The sequence below is a fragment of the Labrus mixtus genome, chromosome 16 (genome assembly GCF_963584025.1).
Source record: "Labrus mixtus chromosome 16, fLabMix1.1, whole genome shotgun sequence".
NCBI lineage: Eukaryota > Metazoa > Chordata > Actinopteri > Labriformes > Labridae > Labrus > Labrus mixtus.
The window spans coordinates 14811685-14830775 of NC_083627.1; the positions used below are offsets into that span (position 1 = coordinate 14811685).

The 19091-nt window shown below is 40.6% G+C and overlaps 1 protein-coding gene across 2 annotated transcripts; it reads right to left on the reverse strand.

Moving 5' to 3' along the window:
* Window positions 1-3756: 3756 nt before the first annotated feature.
* Window positions 3757-17692, reverse strand: LOC132991041 (trafficking kinesin-binding protein 1-like). Of its 2 annotated transcripts, XM_061059610.1 has the most exons (18): window positions 17522-17692; window positions 15978-16172; window positions 12805-12881; window positions 12386-12502; window positions 11508-11605; window positions 11179-11284; window positions 11005-11083; window positions 10673-10803; window positions 10498-10572; window positions 10260-10397; window positions 10020-10096; window positions 8924-9172; window positions 8413-8690; window positions 6832-6950; window positions 5637-5844; window positions 5414-5519; window positions 4910-5035; window positions 3757-4676 (listed from the first exon to the last, which is right to left on the reverse strand). In XM_061059610.1, exons 3-18 carry the CDS (start codon window positions 12853-12855, stop codon window positions 4082-4084), a joined length of 2553 nt encoding a protein of 850 aa, XP_060915593.1. In that variant the 5' UTR covers window positions 12856-12881; window positions 15978-16172; window positions 17522-17692; the 3' UTR covers window positions 3757-4081. The 2 variants fall into 2 exon arrangements, with proteins under 2 accessions (XP_060915593.1, XP_060915591.1); XM_061059608.1 differs by lacking the exons at window positions 15978-16172; window positions 17522-17692 and adding an exon at window positions 13765-13874.
* Window positions 17693-19091: the final 1399 nt, after the last annotated feature.

Here is a 19091-nt window from a genome sequence, read left to right on the forward strand (position 1 = left end):
AAGTAACAGTAACATTATGTGACGTTACAGCCAGGAATCAGTTGTTAAAGGTCACATAAGACGAATATGTGTTCCTAGTCTGTCTACAAACCGCCTGATTATGATAAAAGTCCATCCTCTCCATCTTCAGCCTGCTCCACTTTGTGGAAAATGTGTGCTCAAACAGGCTGTTTGTGAGATTTTCCCTTTGTGACATCACAAAGGTCAGTAACCCCTTTCCATGGTTGGTGACACTGCCACAGCTAGATGTTTGTTCTGCCCACTTTTCTCACCATAAGCAATTGGGAATGGTGCAAGAAAGCCGAAGGCACATCCCCTTCCAGAGGAGCGTGGCGGAAACGACTCATTTGCATTAAAAGCTATCGACACAGAAACATCCTGTTCTGAGAAAGGCTGAACTAGAGGGCTTTAAAGGCATGATCAAATTAAGGATCAGAGTGGATTTCAAAAAAACTTAGAAGTTAAATAAGAAAAAAGGTGAAATGGCTGATTGATTATTAGAATATGCTCAGATTAAATAATTAATTTTGTAAGTCTTTACAGGTTATCTTAAATGTGTGTTTTATGTAGATAAATTAAATTAATTTTTTTTAAAATAGCTAACGACCCTGAAATGGTATTGCTGGTGGCTTCGTTTTATCATTTGTACTGATGTCTGGTATTGTAAACTTTTTGAGGTGGTAACAACCTCCAGAAACTTTGCCCCAACATGATGGTGATGGAGACACATCGACAAAGTGAATATATCCACGGAAATGAATGAACGGAGCTAAATTCTAGTGTCGACAGTGTGCAAACATGCCTACAATGTTACTATAAGTCTAACTTATTGATATTGATCACTTCGTATTTATAATGTTCACCATCTTAGTTTGTAAAAAGCACACTTAAAGATCAATTTCATTTATATTTGTCAATAGGTTTCATACTTTTGGAGACTAGATCAGGCTCTAAGTCTTTTCACTCAAATGTAAAAAAAACTTGATTTTGCAATTTATTTCCCAAGTCAGATCTCTTCCCTTTATTCCATATTCTTCGGTGTTGCCAACATTAATTTGAAAACACATAAAGAAAGATCAAAGGACCTACGTATGAAACCAAGATGTAAACATTTAAACATAAAACTAATTTATGTTTCTTTGCTGTAACATACAGTATAACAGTTCCATAGTAATTTGACTGTTTTCAGAATATAAAAGGGACCATGGCCATATCACAGCAGCAACATAGCTAGTCATGCTCATATGTCTTCTGTTATTGAACCTTTTTTATGTGAGCTTGCTTCAACCTGCTTATTTTGGACTCAACAAAAAACATATAGAGCAGAGGTTGATGATGGGGATGTCTTTTGCTTTACTTGTCAATCAACACAAGTAAAATTAAAATGTAATTCTTGAAGTGATTTCACAAGAAAATGTGAGAGGATCACTAATGCAGCTTAAGGCAAGTCATCAAACAGTGGTTAAGATCTGACCTGGGGGAAAAAACGAGACATCTTTAAAGTCTGTACAGTTTATTATATTTATTATATATATGGATTTCTTTACAAACTCACAAGCCTTCTGAAAAATGTTTTAATAGAGGATGTTGGTAAATCACTCAAAACAGATGCGCAACATCCCCATATTTTATGTAATTGCAATGAAACTCCTTAGTCCATACCTGCCCTTAATGTTGGATCTGCTCTTTCATCTCAATAAGCAAATGCTAAGTAAGGTTATCAACAGAAAGTGATCCTCAGAGAACAGATATCCATATTAAAAGACGTCACTGAAATTTCAATCAGAGGTAGATTTCATTCCTTCTAAGTAGACTGCCCAGCTGCCAGAGGGGCATTTTTGGGTTATGGTTCACATCGAGTTCAACTTGTGGCTAATAGAGGTTTAATAAGCTGCCCTCATCATAGCGCATGAGATACAGATGGTGAATGTGTAATGGATTCTGCCGATGTGGACGGACAAATTAAACAGCAAAGTACTTCACATACTGATTATTGTCTGTGGGCTGAGTTATTCATGAGCACCATCTGCTGGAGGAGGGTTAATAATGATTTTCTGTCTTGGACTCTTCGTTTCAGGAGAGCTCGAGACTTCAGTGGGTCATGATTTAATTTAGAGGGATAAACACGGAGACAAAAAAAACAACAGTTTAATGTATTGTTTATTTGAAAAAGCCTTCAACAGATGCTTTTCCCAACACTTACAGTAATGCTGTTCTTGGTTATGCACTACACATAACGATTCCTTTTGAAGCATGTCATTACTGACGATTTTTGTGAAAATGACCTGTGTATACAGTGAACACATGTATGACATCGTTTTATGCGTTAAATTCATAGGATTTTTATAAATAAATAAATGACAGTGCAAAAAAAAGGCTCCGACAGCTCTTCACGCCCTAAACCATTAACATGAAGGAAGTAAATCTTCAAACACAGATGGTCGAGGCACTATATTGCTTCATTTCTCTGAAAGCTTCTGACCATGACAACTGATTAGCAACAATCTCATGACTCATCCGTCTCTCCTCCCTCTCTGTGAGCTGTGGCTTCAGTGTATTGATCCGTCCAGTTCACCGGAAGCCTCATCAACTTCCTTATCTAATGGCCAATTCTAAACTGAACCGAAGTAACTTAATATTGACATAAAATCTTTCAATGATTGGTTGAAAGTGACTTGTCAACTCACAGCTTATCACTTCAGAAGGGTTATTTAGTCAGGGATTGTACTGAGGGAAGAGAGTGAGGATAAGGATGGCATGTTTTAATATACTTGGTGTTTTTTTTTCTTTCTTTTTTTTCATAAAAGAGGTTCTTTGTTTATTCAATAATAGAGCACAATAAAGGCATTATTAAGTGCTACAGTGATTACAAATAGCCAACTAGAGCAGTGGCAGATTAAACAGAGTATGTCAGTGTATTTCCGGGTGTGTGTGTGGGGGATTTTATGGATGTGTTTCCAAAAAGACAACAGTGGGAGTACTACATCTAGCCAGCAGAGTCAGTCTCCAAAGCAGGGATGTGAGTGTACAGCAGTGGGATCATTTTTTCTGGATCTTTTACCAGACTGATTTTTCAATACGCAATGGGTAATTCAAGCCCCCCCCCCAAAATAAAATGAAAATACATTTAACTGGTTTTATGTGCCCACATTTCATGATATCTGTGCTGAAACTGACAAAAACGTCGATGACAGCTCTACAAGTGGTGAAGCTAAATCCTAACATTAGCTTGCTGAAAGGTTCACAACGACTATTTACCAAAAAGTGATGGTTTTGTTGATACATTTTCAACATGTACAACTTCTTAGCTTCTTAGTCTTCTTAGTTGTTATCATAGATGGCCATGATTTGCCTATTGCCCTGGAAATCAAATACTTTTTAAGTTTTTGGTTTTATCGGGGGGGAGGAGCACGATAACTGAAATTAACTTACCTAAGCATTAAGTTAGACATGGTTTACAGCTAGCCTTGCTCTGACCCACCCTTAAAAAAAATCTACCAAACAGCAACTCTAAATCTACCAAAGACCACCGCTTAAGCTCACTACAATGTTCTATATATTAGATATAAGTATATTATATATACTTATAATAACAAGATGCATTTGTAGTTTCATGTGGATTTGCTGTTACTCTTACTGGGCTGCAAGTTTTACACATTTGAATTTCTCTGAAAGGTGCTATATCAATAATGTTTGATTGATAAATTGTATAACTTTTATTTTATTTGCTTGGACAGAGAAAGGCTAGGGTTTACCTTTTTTTTTTTTTAAATGTAATTTTACTAAGTTTAGTTAATCAATTTCATATCTCAAAATATGGGCACATAAAACCAAACTATCTCAATGCTACATACCAAGAAAGGTTTAGTATTTTAGTTGAACTCACTATTTTGCTTGTAATTCAAGAATGATTCACCACGTTAAAGCACTAAATAGTGGATGGTGTCTGTTTGGAACCACATTAAAAGCTGGTCAGTAGTGTGACGTGTTGTTGTCAGATGTACAGTATGAACAGTGTCAGTCTGATCTCTCTTGGCCCTGCCTGGATTCTACTTGGCTAAATGGCCAGCAGTAGTCCTGACTACTCCTGGGGTGCTGGGGCTTTCATTGCCATGCTGGCACCAACCATGGCTGGATAACTCCGGTTCCTCCTCATTCCATCAGGCCCAAAAGGGGAGCCGGATCTACGAAGCCCGCCCAAGGGCCCCAGGATGGGGCTGGGACTCACCGCTCTCCCTCCTGGACCTCCAGCTACACCCAACCGCTTCACCTTGTCCAGCAAGTTGAGGTTGTGGATGGTCACGCTTACGTCCGTCTGGCTTTCACAGTCCCTTCCTCTCTGCCTGCCCCTCATCCTGCCTGTCACTTCCTTGAGAATCGAACGGGCGGGTTTGGAGGCCAGGAAGTTGTCATAGGATGGGCTCTTGAAGTCAAATCCTGCCTGGGTTGGTGCAGCTGAAGCTCCCTCTCCTGTCGGGGAGTTGGGAGGTGTAGAGGGGCGCAGAGGGTCAGGGTTTGGTGGTCTGTTGGGGGCAATGGAGGTGCTAAGTAAGACCCCTCCATTGCCTTGGCCATACTCCAGACTCAGGCTCTGGTGATACATTGCTGCTGAAATCCCTCTCTCCTGGAGAAGGCGCACTAACCCCAGGGAAGTGCTGGTGGTGCGTGTTGCATCTCTGCAAAAAAACAAGGGGAAACATTCCAATTCCCATCATAGTAATAACAACATGGTAACAAAATACATTCCTATGTCTATCCTTGCCTTTGGTAGCAAACTCCTTCAGAAAGAAGTGAAACCTACTTGAAGCAAGTCAGCTTTGAATGGTTCTTTTGAAAAACTACAACAAAATCAGTATGCTGTAGAGTTATAAGCTTTATGAGAGTCTTCTCAAAGAAGGAGGAACCATACCTGAGGTTGGTTGAGGATTCAGAGGGCCTGAGACTGAGCCTGCGGGGTGTGCAGGGTGTAGCAGCTGGAGTGCCCAACAGAGTGCTGGTCATCACACAGGAGGACGACGATGCAACTGGGTTAAGACTGAAAAGTAGAAGAAAAAAAAGAGAGATTTAAATAATGGGAGAGATGATTCCACTTTCTGATTTCAGATACTTAGGTTTTACTTGCATGATATCTGTTGTAAATTTGGGTGATTTTTCTTACTTACAATGTTTTAAATCTAGTAGAAACTGGACTGAATATTGCTGCTTGGACATAATCACACTTTAATCACTGCTGTTTGGATCATATATGTCCACTGGGATAAAGTCCAATACACAGTAAATTGACATGAAGCAGGCTGTAGGATTCCAAAAGCAACAGACATGTAACATATTTACCTGAAAAAAAACGTTTAAACTGGATCTATGTTTAAATATAAATTATATTGAGAAACACCTAGCTACTTATGCTGCTAACCTTGGTGTGACCCGCGTCAGCTCGTCAGTTGGATGGAGGATCCGACAGGTTGTGAAGGTGTAGGTAGAGCTGGTGTGGGCCATGGATTTTCCTGGGTAGTATGCAGCTGCAAGCGGCACACACACACACAGGCAGTTATAAACAAAGTATAGTACTCAGCAGGAGCTCCAATAAAGGTTCAATAGTAAGTACAGTATGCAAGTATGTAAGGTTATGTCCTTACCAACGACGTCAGTGTTGCTGAGATGTGGTGATGGTGATGGAGAGGGTGGAGAAGGTGGAGCGAGGCTGGGCAGAGGCTGCCCGAGGTTAGGGCCACTGGTGCTGGATGTGGGCACCACGGCTGGTGAGGCTATCGCAGAGGAGGTGGGTAGATTCTGGAAGTATTGCTCCCCTGGTTCATCCTCCTCTAAGCCCCCCCATGGATAAACCTTTAAACAACCCAACACAGAGGGAAGAGTTCAGTTCTCTCCAGATGCATGCATGTGGATTTACAGTATTTTTAGAATAAAGCTACTGTTACGTGTGGTCATATTAACAAAGGGGACTGAGAAGGAGGACTTTGCAAGCAATAAGTCAAGACATACCATAGAAAACAAGGTTTTAGTACTCATCATTTCCTTTTAAGTGGAAAAAAGCAAACAGATAAAGTTATTTCGGTGAGTCTACATTGTGTTCATTGGTCCATTTCCAACGCATCAATTCAGAGAAGAAAAAGCAGTAAAGTTAAAGAGCGATGGATGGTTAGTTTGACATAATTTTGCTAAAGCTAAACCATCTTTCTTTACTTATCTGCAACCAGTAGTCATCAAAAGAAGATAGACCAGACTACACTATGTTATGAAGTACTAAAAGCAATGCCTGCAGTAATAAAAGTTGTAAACTAGGAAACACAAAATGTAATTGCATGAATATAAAGAAGTTCTAAATAGGGTCCCAAACCCCCACACTGTGTGGCATCAGTAGCCTTGTGGTCAGCCCTATGTACAGAGACTGTGGTCCTCTAGGTGGGCGACCCGGGTTTGGGCTCCTTTCCTGCATGTCCTTTCCCCACTCTCTCTCATAAAGGCATGAAACATCCACAAATAAAGCCTAAAAACACTGAAACATACTGCGAGAAATATTTGATTTGTGTAGACTTGTGGTCTACAAGTAGTCTTTGCTGATCTTGTCCTGTACATGTTTAAGAAGTGTTTTCTGATAACACATTTCTTCCTGTTTCTTTTAACAGTCAAATATATCACTGAATGTGATTCTTCAATGTGAAATCACCTCACCTGACACCTATCCCCCTGCAGGGTTTCAGGCATTTAAAATAACTATGAAGAAAAACATGCTCGTGTTACTCTTCTAGGTCATACTGGGGCATTGGTATTCATTTTAGTCATGTTTCATAAAAACCTCTCACACCCACACACCTGTTCCAACTCTAGTTCGAGGGGTCTGTAGCCCTTCGGCACAACTCCGGGCCGGGCATCCAGAATGACACCGAGGTGAGGCTGCGCTAACTGCTGCCAGTGATGCAGAGTGGCAGAGCCTGTTGAAGAGAAAAGAGTAAAACTGCAATGTATTCAAACACTCATATAAATGAAAGGATTACTGATGTCTCAATCCTTGATATGTAACTGCTTCTTTTATCATCAGCAAACATGAAAAAAATATCAATATGAAGGTACTCTTAAAAAGATAGATGCTGTAGCTGTACTGGGTAAAATATGTTTTGATTTATCATCTATAATAAATGTGTCATTGTATCTTTCATGATATTGATGCAGGGACAAATTGGCAGCTATTAGATCTGATGTCACATATTATAGTGACATGACATGTTAAATTCACCAAGAGTATATGATGATCTGCAGATTTTGTGACAAAGCCAGGGCAAGAAAACATATAAAGTATGTAACTATCAATAAAAAAGAAGTCCAACTAAGAAGAATACCTATGAAAGAGCAAGTGAAGGAAAACACAAGAGAGGAAGCCTCAGTGATCAGAATGACAAACTATAGAGTGCATATACAGTCTGTGTATACAGACTGATATACGAGGACGGTTAAAGATGATGAAAAGCAGAAAGTAAAGATACAAATGAAATGGAGGAGCGAAGAGAATGATTTTTATTAGTAACTACATTAAATTGAAACAGAGAAAGCAAGAAGTGACAGAATAAACAAAGAAATGATCACAAACAATGGAAGTAATGAATGAAAAAGAAAAAGAAATGTGAAGCAGGATTAAAGATATACTACTAATGAGAAGGTGAAGACAGTATTCAAACAGATGTATGTAAACATAAACAATGGCAGGGTTTTTAGAAATAAAAAAGGACAAAAACAAGTTGCTGCCAGCAGAGGGCAGCACAGGCCAGCATACAAAGTTTAATCAACACTGAAACACATGGGGGATAATAAAGTTTTGATGTCATTCTCTCTGAGTGTTGCACTTCTGGTCACATCGGGTCCTCTTCATAAACAGTGTAATCACACTCACTTGATTGCTAACTAGACAGCAAACATGTACATCCTTGTTCTACGTCAATTATAATGAATCTGAATGCATCTTTCCTCCTCTTTTTAATCACATGTATTTATCCAACTACAACCATTCCCTGGGCTGTGTGTCTTTGTAATAACTGTGCGGGGATGCAAAACTGCCCGACTTGTGATGGTGCATCAAAGACCAGAAAGAGTTAAAAAGCATTAGTGACAGAGGCCTGTCTCTCCTCTCCATTGCTGCTTTCATCTTCCTACTGCCAGCTCTGTCTCTGGCCCACCTTCTTCCTCTCTCCCTTTCTATCCCTGCACCTGTCTTCCTCCCCCATCCCCAGCCTCGCTCTCTGTCCCCCTCGACAGTCCGCCCGAGCCGAAACTCCAGCCTCCTCTCGCCCTCGGCCCCTAAGCCGCGCTTATTCCCTTTCTTTGTCGCCACCCCTCTGTGTCTGTCACCTTCCCACTTCCTCCCCTGCTTGCAGGTCTTCCCACTCTCCCTTTCTTCCTCACCTTCAAGTGGTTTGACGATCTGGAGTTTGTCAGGGAGGTAGGGCCCACGTGAGGCCCAAACATGGATGTTCCCTAGGGACATGATGCTTTCTGAGGGCGTCATGACACTCTCATGGCCCATGGCATCATGCAGACCTCCATGTCCTCCCCGTCTACGGTCCCTCTCCTCTTCAAAGAAGCGCCTCTCGCTCAAGTTGTTCTGGCGACGCAGAGACAGGCGGCGCAGGGCCAGCCGCAGGTCCTCAGGTCCAGTGACCTTCTTGTCTCGGCTCTCTGTGCTTTAGAAATCAAGGAAAGGTTTCTTTTAGTTGATAATTGTTTTAAAAAATGACATCAGTTTGTTTGAGTTAATGTTGTTGTTAACTTACATTAGTTATATTTGACAAATCCACAAGATTCAGCTCAAGCGAAGCAGCCAAACCCAAAAAGGTACTTTTCACCCTTTGATTCATGCAGATGCCTGAATAAATTAACTAAGTTTATTCATTTATTTAAGTTATTTTGTCCTCACTTGTCCTGGTTGGATGCCGTCTCCATCAGCATGCTCTGCGTTCTGTTGTCAAGGGCAACACTGTCCCCGCCGACGTCACATCCATAGATGTTGGAATGAGGGGTGGAGAGGCCGCTGGATAAGGGGGATGTACGAGTAGACAGAGACTGATTGGAGCCAGGGATGTTGGAGTTGGTTGGAGTCAGAGAGCGTTGACGGACTGTTTGGTTGACGGTCTTTACGGTCTCAAAAACTCGCTTCCTATGGCTTCTGCACACAACCAGACACAAGAGTATCAGACTATACTGTATGTTAACCGTTTATTTGAATCAGGGACAGTGTACAAAAAAAAACATTAGTCTCAGAAGAGAAGAGATGCTTTGTACCAGATTTAGCTAGCTAGCTAATTTCCATCTGTTGTCCCTGGGCAGAGTTGAAGTTAGTGTGGTATTACTGGTATTATTTGCTAATAGTTCAATCTTTAGTTGAGTGATTTAGTTTCCAGATTAAACATTGATTAACATAGCTAAAGAACCAAAAGTGTCATTATTATTACTAGCAACACTTTCTGGCTCAGCTCGGTAGTCTGCCCAACTTTCCACATGCAGACTATACATGCTATCCCTTAGCTATCTCTGTAAAAAAAAATACATTAGCATAATCAAGACTGCTAGCAATCAATTACATTTTCCTTTCGCTTTGGTTTATTCTATTTGATCATTATTATGACCATTCATGATATTTTAAGCTAAGCACTCTTACATCAGCCAGTGAAGGGATTTTTGTTTTATGAAACAGTTGTTTTTCAACTAGCTAACTCACTTCCTGCAGGCCATTAGAAAGAATGCAGGTTTAAGGCACTAAGGCTTATTTTTTAAATCAGTTCTGTATGTGCTGACCTCTTACAAAGGTCAATGATCTGTATTCATTTTACAGTAATGCCAATCTTTCAATAAATGCTGGGGAGCAAAGCTGACTGTAAATGTCACGGCATTCTAATTAAAAGTTTTTTGAGATACATCTTTGGGAAGGTCTGGACCTGCTAAATACAGTGTGGAATAAATACATTGTTTAGCATAAATCACATCCATTAGTTTGATTGTTAGTTCATACATACTTCTGCTCCTCGCACTCGGGGTCATCCAGACTCAACTCCTTCCTCATTGTTCCCTCAATCTCAGCTGCCAGAGAATCCTGCAACACAAAAACACTTCTAAAGAACTGGATCAAGTACACACACACACACACACACACACACACACACACACACACACACACACACACACACACACACACACACACACAAGTACGCACATGCACCCACGGATAACACAAAAACACACATACACTCCCTCACCATTGGGTAAAGCCCCAGAGGATGGAAGCGTCGAGGCGTTCCTGCAGGATAGTTTCTGTTCCTCAGGTTCTTCAGCTCCTCCTGGGCTTCATGCAGCATCTCTATGCATTCTATATACTTCTCCTCCAGCTCTTGGAGCTGTTCAATGTGAAATCCAAAACCAATTTATAGAATAATTACAATTAAACAGCTTGGTTTCTGCTTGGCAAAAAAAAAAGAGCAATCCTGAAGAAGTTACCTCTTCTGTAAGCTGCCTTTGGGCATCTTTAGCCGCCAGCAGGTGTTGAGAAAGCTCCTCGTTTTCTACTGCAAACTAGAAGAAGAACACAAGTTTTTCACAACATTACATGAGCAAAATGAACAGGGCATAAGAACAATCCCTTTTGTGTTCAAATGGGTTCATGTGCACTCACAGATTTGGCTTTCTTTTGCAGATCTACTATCTGGGACAGGAGGTGGGTGATCTCTTCCTGCTGACGGGATGCATCCTCAGTTTTTCGAGCTAGTTCCTCGGCTATGGTAGAGATTTGAAGACTCGACAACCCTGATGAGGACAGAAAGGAGAGGAAGAGGTTTTGTTAATCTAAGAAAGGGATATTTACAGTATGAAAACAAAGTGTAAACCACGAAGACAATGTGAAACAGGTGCAGAAGAAACAAGATGAGATTCATTTTAAACATGCACATTAACAGGTAGACAATATCACACACATTGAAAGAAAATGGAAAAAGAGAAAGGACTCACTGAGTTCTTTCACACAGTCGTTGACAAGCTGCTGCTCCTTCTCCTCATATATTTCAGTCTCTGACTTCAGGTGGTGAGCCTAGGTGTACACATCCATGATTAAAAACAACAGCTCAACAAATCAATGCTCTTCCACTTCACTTGTGTGTTTGGTGTTTTCAAACGAGGAGATACCTCTGAGCGGAGCGACAGGTTCTCCTCTTCCAGATCTTTGAGTTTTCTGTGAAGAGTGTCACTGAAAAAGCCTCCTGCAGCACTTTCATTTTTACTTTTCTTGCCCCTAAAGACAGAAAAAAATAAAGCAAGCATTAAACTCATTGCTAGACTACAAACTTGTACTTTTTTTCTCCATACTAGTTTATCACATCGATATATAACTGGTATGTTACTGTAATTGTTTGACTGTATGCTTGGTTTTGGCATTCCAGACAAAATATACATTCGAAAGGATATATACTCTAGATAAAGATAAATATTTACGAACAAAAAAACAGCATACTAACGTTGGGGAGCTGCTGGACTCATCCTCACTCTCAGCTGCGTTGGTGTAAAACTGCAGAAGTTCATCCTTCAAGTTCAGCTCATGGTGCAGCTGGGCCACCTTGAAGACCAGCGATAACGGTCAATGCTATCGTTACTCTTTAGAAATGTTTATTGTATGTATGCATGTACGAGGTGCGGATGTGCTGCAAAATAACGGTTTAATGTTTTATTACATTGTAAAATCTGGTAGACCTTCAAGCCCATCTGGGAGATTACTTTCTCCATAGTGGCTAAACTTGACAAAATAATCAAGTAGATATTTGTATCAATGATCCCGAGCTCTAACTTTTAAACCTTATCTCTTTATCAGAATATGGTAAATGGACTTGAGCTTGTATAGCGCATTTCTAGTCTTCTGACTACTCAAAGTGCTTTTACACCGCATGTCACAACTACCCATTCACACCCATACACACACATATACACACACACACACACACACACACACACACACACACACACACAGACACACACACACATACACACACATACACATAGCAGTGGTTGCTATGTAAAGAGTCCATCAGAAGTAACCAATCCCATTTATTCATTCATACACCGCCGACGAAGCAGCGGGAGCAATTCGGGGTTAAGTGTCTTGCCCAAGGACACATCAGACATGTTGCTGCAGGAGCTGGGGATCGAACCCTCGACCAACTGAGCCACAGACGCCCCACAGTCCATTTACCATAGTTAATTTTCCCAACTATAACTGAAAAAATACAAACTGTTGATATTATGGATGAAGCTGCACACTCTGTCCACACATGGAGACTGTGAGACAGTGAGATAGTGGAAGTGTGTGTGTATGTGTGTGTGGGTGTGTGGGTGCTCCAACCTCCTCTGTGATTTGTCCCACTCGTTCCTCCAGATAGTCGTTCTGCTCAGTCAGAATTCTGTTCTTCTTGAGAAGAGACTGGCCGATTCTTGCAGCCAACTCCAAATCTCTCTCTTTCTGTTGGTTGGATATGCAGGAAAAGAAGAAGAGTGAAGAGATTAATGGTTAAGGTTAAAGTCTGGGGTTAAGCATTTAAACAAAATAATATACATTTGGTGCCCAGTGCTGGTGGAGGACAAGCAACTGTTGATACATTTAGATGCAGATTCCATTCCCTCCTTTTTGTATTTTGCTGCTTAATTGACAGACATTTAGCATGTTCTTCATTCCCACATCCTCTCTGATTTACCCACATTTTACATTAACCCCTCCCTACTCTTAACTACACTTATTGAGCAGAGGAAAATGGACAAACTCACCTCCTCCAACAGACGTGTGACCGCATCGATGTCATTGTAGGTCTTAGTCATCTGGCCCACTCTGTCTGCACATAGCACTGTTGAAATAAATAAAAGAACACACACTGAGTAAGAAAAGGAAAGAAGAACGTGTTGGAGCGACATCAGTTTGTGGGAAAGAGTGACTGTGTGGAAGCAGCAGGATTCTTCTGGCTGCAAATGACCCATCATCTCTTCTTCACTTCTGATGACACACACAATCATCGACTGTCATTAACGTCTGATGGCACGCACACACAGCAACATTACGTAACACAGAGATTAATAAGTCATCCTCCCAGAGGTGATAGGTGGGTCATTTAAAGGTTGTAACACTTCCATTCTCATTGATTAAATGTTAGTGTATGATAGAGCTGTAATTGTTTTCCATGGCCCACCGAATGTGGTTCAGATACCCCGAGGCTCTCATTGACTTCAGAGCTTTAATCGATACCATCATGCGCAAAGTTATTGAATACATTGTGCAAACCTTTGTAATCCTGTTAGCAGAACAACGTGCACAAAACAATGTAGCTGCTGTTTCACTGAAGCGCCTTTTAGGTCCGCCTTTGCAAAGAAATAACATTAAAAACAACAGCGTTTAATCTCAGATCCACTCATAGTAACTGTGTGTGTGGATATGTGTGTGTGTGTGTGTGTGCGCTCTACTGGCTGATATGTCAAAATAGAGTTGATTCAAAGTCAGCAGGTTCCCTCTTAATGAGGACAAAGCCCAAGAAATGTTCCAAGTGTGTGCATTTGGAGGCACTAGTTAAAAGATGACAACACTGTTTTAGCTTAGCTTTTGTTGCCGTCATTTACAAGGATATCCTAAGCAGTGAAAGTTTGCATGCGCTTTAGTCTACTGTGCAAATAAATGTGAGAAAACAAATCACGTTAAATATGATTTTCTCTCATTTTATCAAAGACTTTTTTCTTTACCTTTCTTGTAATACTGCTCACACTCATCCATCAGTAATCTCTCCGTCCCGCTCTTGCTGTCCATCTCATCCCCAAGCTCCACAATAACCGACTAAGAGAAACTCTGAGCCATTCACTTTCCCTCCCTCCCTCCCACTGCTCAGCTACTGTATAACAGCCCAGGAGACTAAATTTACCCTCCGCCCACATCGGAGCCCCTGTGAGTGAGTGTGAGGGAGGAGAGAGAGATAGAGTGTGTTTTGGTTTGGAGAAACAGAAGTTGGTGTTGTACAGTAAAAAAGAGGAAGCAGGGTTAAAGAAGGAGCCAATCAGAGATGTTGAGCTTCTGTGTGGACTCTCACATCTCTCCTTTCATCACATCCTCTCACTACATCGCTCTTAGGCTCGATGCAATGCTGATAAACATCTACCTGCCTCCAGCAACTGTTGCCATGGCGTCCTACTCACAGAGACAAACACAAACTTTATTGATCAGGCTACAAAGTGAGGCTGTGACACGCTCCTACGAACAGGTTGCGCCTTTTTACTATTGACTTTTGTTTGGCTGAATAATGGAACACAGTAGATTGGAAACCAATTATGAAACTTCTTTGAATTACACTTCCTCTCAACCTCACAGATTCCTCAGTGTAATGCTCAAATGTAACAGTGAAGGGACTGATTGGCTGTGACAAAGGGGAAAAGGAATTTTTAAAAAAATCAGACAAACAAAGCCTTATTTAACTCTGAGCTGAAAGTCATTAGTGCTCATAATAACTCGGTAAACATTAATAACAATGAAGACATAGAAAAAAACAATACGCCCAAAAACCACGCTGTCTTTAAAATAGATAGAGATTTTATGATTACATTTTACTGACTCTGATTTACACCACAGTTAACACTGATGTTATTTTAAATGTCACCATGATCAATTTTCTTTTTTGGGGGGGAGCACTCAGCATTTTAGGCAATATAGCAATATCAGAGGTAGGAACAAAACGAAAATAAAGATGAAACCTTCAAATGTACTACAGGAGACTACCGGTATATAGACCTATAAATATCATTAACTCTATGAACCTATCCAGAGACGGCAATACATCCCTGTAGACACTGTTCATTTAAACCACACAAAGGTCAGGCACATAAATCTTTACACCTGAAAACTTCACATTATTCAGTGCACACAAACAGTAACTCTAAAGCGGTTTCATTTTGAAAGAGGGCTCCACCCTGTGGAGGGAGGCTACAACTGCTGTACTATAAAGGCATTGAAATGATAAACTGCACTGAGTGACATCACTTGACTTGTGAAAAGTCGAACTGATACTGACCAAGATATATTGTTTGACTGTGCGACTCGAAAACAGGACTTCTTCATTATCTATTTTGTGGCACATACAATGTAAAAAACAAAAGCTAAACAACTCGCTTCTGTTGGAGAGAAGCTTCAGCCTCAGACAGGTGTGAATTTGAATACCCTTTAATTCTGTGACAACCTTCTTATATAAGAAGTCTCTGCAGACCGTGCTGTCCTCTTTCCCTGTCCTCTCTGTATTCACGCAGCCTCTGAGTGAATGCATTAATGGTGAAATGGCCGGATGAAGCTAAAATGACCTTCATTTTCAGAGAACATATTGAGTTTCCAGGACAGACTAGCACAAAAACAATACACCATCATAATCTGTTCGACACCCTCACTCTTTGCTCTGATCTCGGAGGTCAAATCAAGTTTTGTCTTGTATTTAACCTGCTCTTACTTTAAATTCTTTGCAGGTTGAAATCTATAAAGTTCCTTTTTCTAAACAGATTAATGTTACTTGTAATTGTCTTCATTTTAGTGTCATAACTTCTCATCGTTTATGATGCATCACAGATTCTTTAAAGTAAAATGCATTACAATTTACTAAGCAACAATAATGATCAGTATGATGACAATAATCGCTCCCACGAGTCATTTCCTCCAACAGTATGGATAAGTAGAGGCAGTCATAGTATATCACTTACCCCTATAGTCAACAACCAACCTTCAGATGACTGAACTCATCATCTATTTCAGTCACTTCTAAAAGGTCTTATGACTGTTGATATAGTGCGACAGTAAGCATTATGTGTTTAAGAGTAGAACAAATTTAAACATTCATTCACAGAAAGTCAATAGATAAAGGCATCATGTAGCTCATCAGCATGATCTATGTAACTGCTATTGAATGCACTCTGTGGAGACTTACAGAAGTATTTGAGGGTCTCTTCGATCTGCTCGGTGGTCAGATCAAACCTTGTGTCCGGAGCAACGAGGGGCGTGTGCAGCCAGTCATCGTTGTCGTAGCCGTAAACGGTGTCAGCCCGCAACCGATACACCGGCAACTGCTCCTCGAGAAGACTGATGATCTCGAACTCCGGCAGGTCAGTACTGTTGCACACATCTGAACATAGCAGACAGGACAGGGAGGTGAATATACTGCTGCCTTGCAGTCACATGGTTGCCTGATATTATGTTCAGTATCACACGGGCTGATTAAGGAAAAATCAAATCAAAGCCAGAGCTGCCAATCAACTGATTTGTTTCATCCAGTAATTTTACAGAAAAATCTGAATTAACTGATACAAAACACAAAGTTACCATTTAGAAAAATGTATTTTAAAATATTATCAATTAACTAAGGGGCATATACTTTATTTGTTAACTACTTTTTTTAACTGTCATTACTGAATTTCATCTCATTCATTTTTATTAAAGTCTTTAACTGATCATGTAAAAACCTTATTTTGCATTAGAAGAGTAATAATGTGGCCCTGTTCTTAAGCATAAGCTGAGCTACTTTTCCATCTCTGGAGTTCTTTGACAGTTTTTGTTTTTCGTGTAATTTAACAGGTTCAAGTACCTAGACTTGTCTTTGACAGGGGCAGAATTAAAACACCCATTTCTAAATGATTTGGTGTAAAAAAAAAAGAAAGAACAACGAGATCACTCATGTAAGTAAATCTTTATCACAACATGGATTTAGAACTTGTCACTGTGAATGGACATATGCATATATTTATCATTTAAATTTGAATTATCAATCCATGCACACATTTAATGTAAATACTGAAAAACTCTACCTCAGGTAAATTAACCCATCTGTCATATGATTCAAATGTTTTATTATCATGTTTACTTCAGCATCTTTTGCACTACTCACCACTGCACTGTTGTCTTGTACATATCAGCCTTTACTTTTTTGTGTTTATTGTTTATATGTAATGTTGTACCTTTGTACATAGAGAGCACAGTTCACCAAAGTAAAATTCCTTGTGTGTGTAAGCGTCCATGGCCAATAAAGCTGATTCTGATTCTTCTTCTGATTTAGGTACCAGAAAGGTAGACACGCGTATTTTGTGGTTAAAAAGGTCACATCAGTGAATTTTTTTCATCTATTACGGAAATAGGTCCTGGTATGAAGTTACCCTGGAGCTTTAAGAAATATATGTTTTTTATCTTTACAAAAACAGGTGAGAAACTTTACTTCAGGAAATAGATAATCCAAAAGAATAAAGAACCTCCCTGCTGCATATGTCACTTGCTAGGACGAAAGAAACAGGAAGTTATATATTAATGTTGTCATGTGCAAATATTGTACCTATATTTAGAGATTTTTATGAGTAGAGTTCAATCGAAGACACCATCCTTTTATGCGGTGACAGATGTTTTCTGGGTTTTGTGGAACCCTTACTTCAGCCCTTAACCCTGACTATGTTTTTTAACGGCCAAAAGGTTGACCCTGATATCTACCTGTGATGGTCTCGGCGTCCCTGCAGTCGGGTGCCGGTTGTGCGTCAAGCTGAGGCTCCCCCTCGCTCACATACTGCTCCTCTTTGGTGTGGTGCTGGTCGGGGTCTGGGTCCGGGTCCGGGTCCAGGTCTGGGGCGGGGGGAAGGGAGGGGGCCGGGGAGGCCAGCTTGGCTCACCTCTCACTGGAGAGGAGAAACGGTGGCCATGGGCCTTTGGAGCTGGCGCTCTACTGGGTTTGCAGGTCCACCTGTCAGATAAAAGACAGAAGATACAGCGACCTGGAGAGGAGGAGAGAAGAAGAGACTTCCACTTTAAACAAATCGGTGTGCTTCCATTTTCCCTACAGAGTCTTTAACTTCAAGTGCTGCTGAGTCTGCACTCTGCTGCCTGCCAGCACGCTGAATAAATCTCAGCAAAGCTTATGCAGACTCACGTTTCCACTGCTGGGAAATTTTTAAGAAGGAAGATGGGGGTTAAGAGCAGCTCTTAATATTCACGTGATAAAATGAAAGTGTTCTTCTTAACTTATCCATGTACTGCAAGGGAATTATTTATTATTTCCTTGCTCTTAAACGAGATTTCTGATGAAACGACAACACAATCAGTGGCTCATGCTGCTAGGGGTCAAATTGTTCAAGCCCTCTTCTAGACTGTAGCTAACATGGGTATGATGGGCAACATGAGGGGAACAAACTGTTAAACCACAAAGCAACACTTCAACCATCATCTCCTGACAATACATTCACCTAGAGAGCCTTTTCGACACAGCAGAAACGGCTGAAGGAGCCTAGTAATATCAGATTTTGACTTAATAGAAGTGATCCTGCAAAGTGACCTTGCAGCGTTGTCTTTATTCTGCAGGGCGGATTGTGTCTTGCCAAAGGAGTAGAAAAAAAAAAACCCTCAGTCAGTGAATATATCACAAACCTGGATCATGAATTTCAACTAGGTGCCGGATCAAACAGCTAGAAGAGCGCCTTGTAGCGGGATATAAATAGAAACAAAGAACAAGTGTGTGTGTGCATACGTGCTTTTGTCTTCTGTAGATTACACCTGGTGATGGATGAGTACACCTGACTGTTTCTGTAGCTGAAAGACACATGCACGACCAAACAAGCATACACAACGATGAGCAGGCACTTCACCTCTTGTCGGTTCTCTGTGTGGCAGCGCTACAACCTTAGGACGTCTTTCCTATTGCAGCAGTTTGATATTAACTGTCCGATGGGCTTCATCTTAGGAACAAATGTATCAAGCCTGTCCTTAAAATTTCAAAGGGAAGTTACAGAATAAAATACTCTGCGGATCAAAGAAGATTTCCAATGCAAACTGTCAACATGTTTGCAGATTTGGCATTAAAGGTCATGCATCCTAACTCTTCCAAAGCAGTTTCCCAAAAATAAGTCATTCATATGCTGTATGTCAACAAACTCCTCCTCAGGACTCTATAGGGCCATAAGTATGAGATTTACTCATATGAAGCAAAATGGTCTACCTCCATTCAGATATGCAGTCAAACAGATCCAAAGGATTAAGAACAACTCTCTTTTTAATGATTTTGCAATAATAG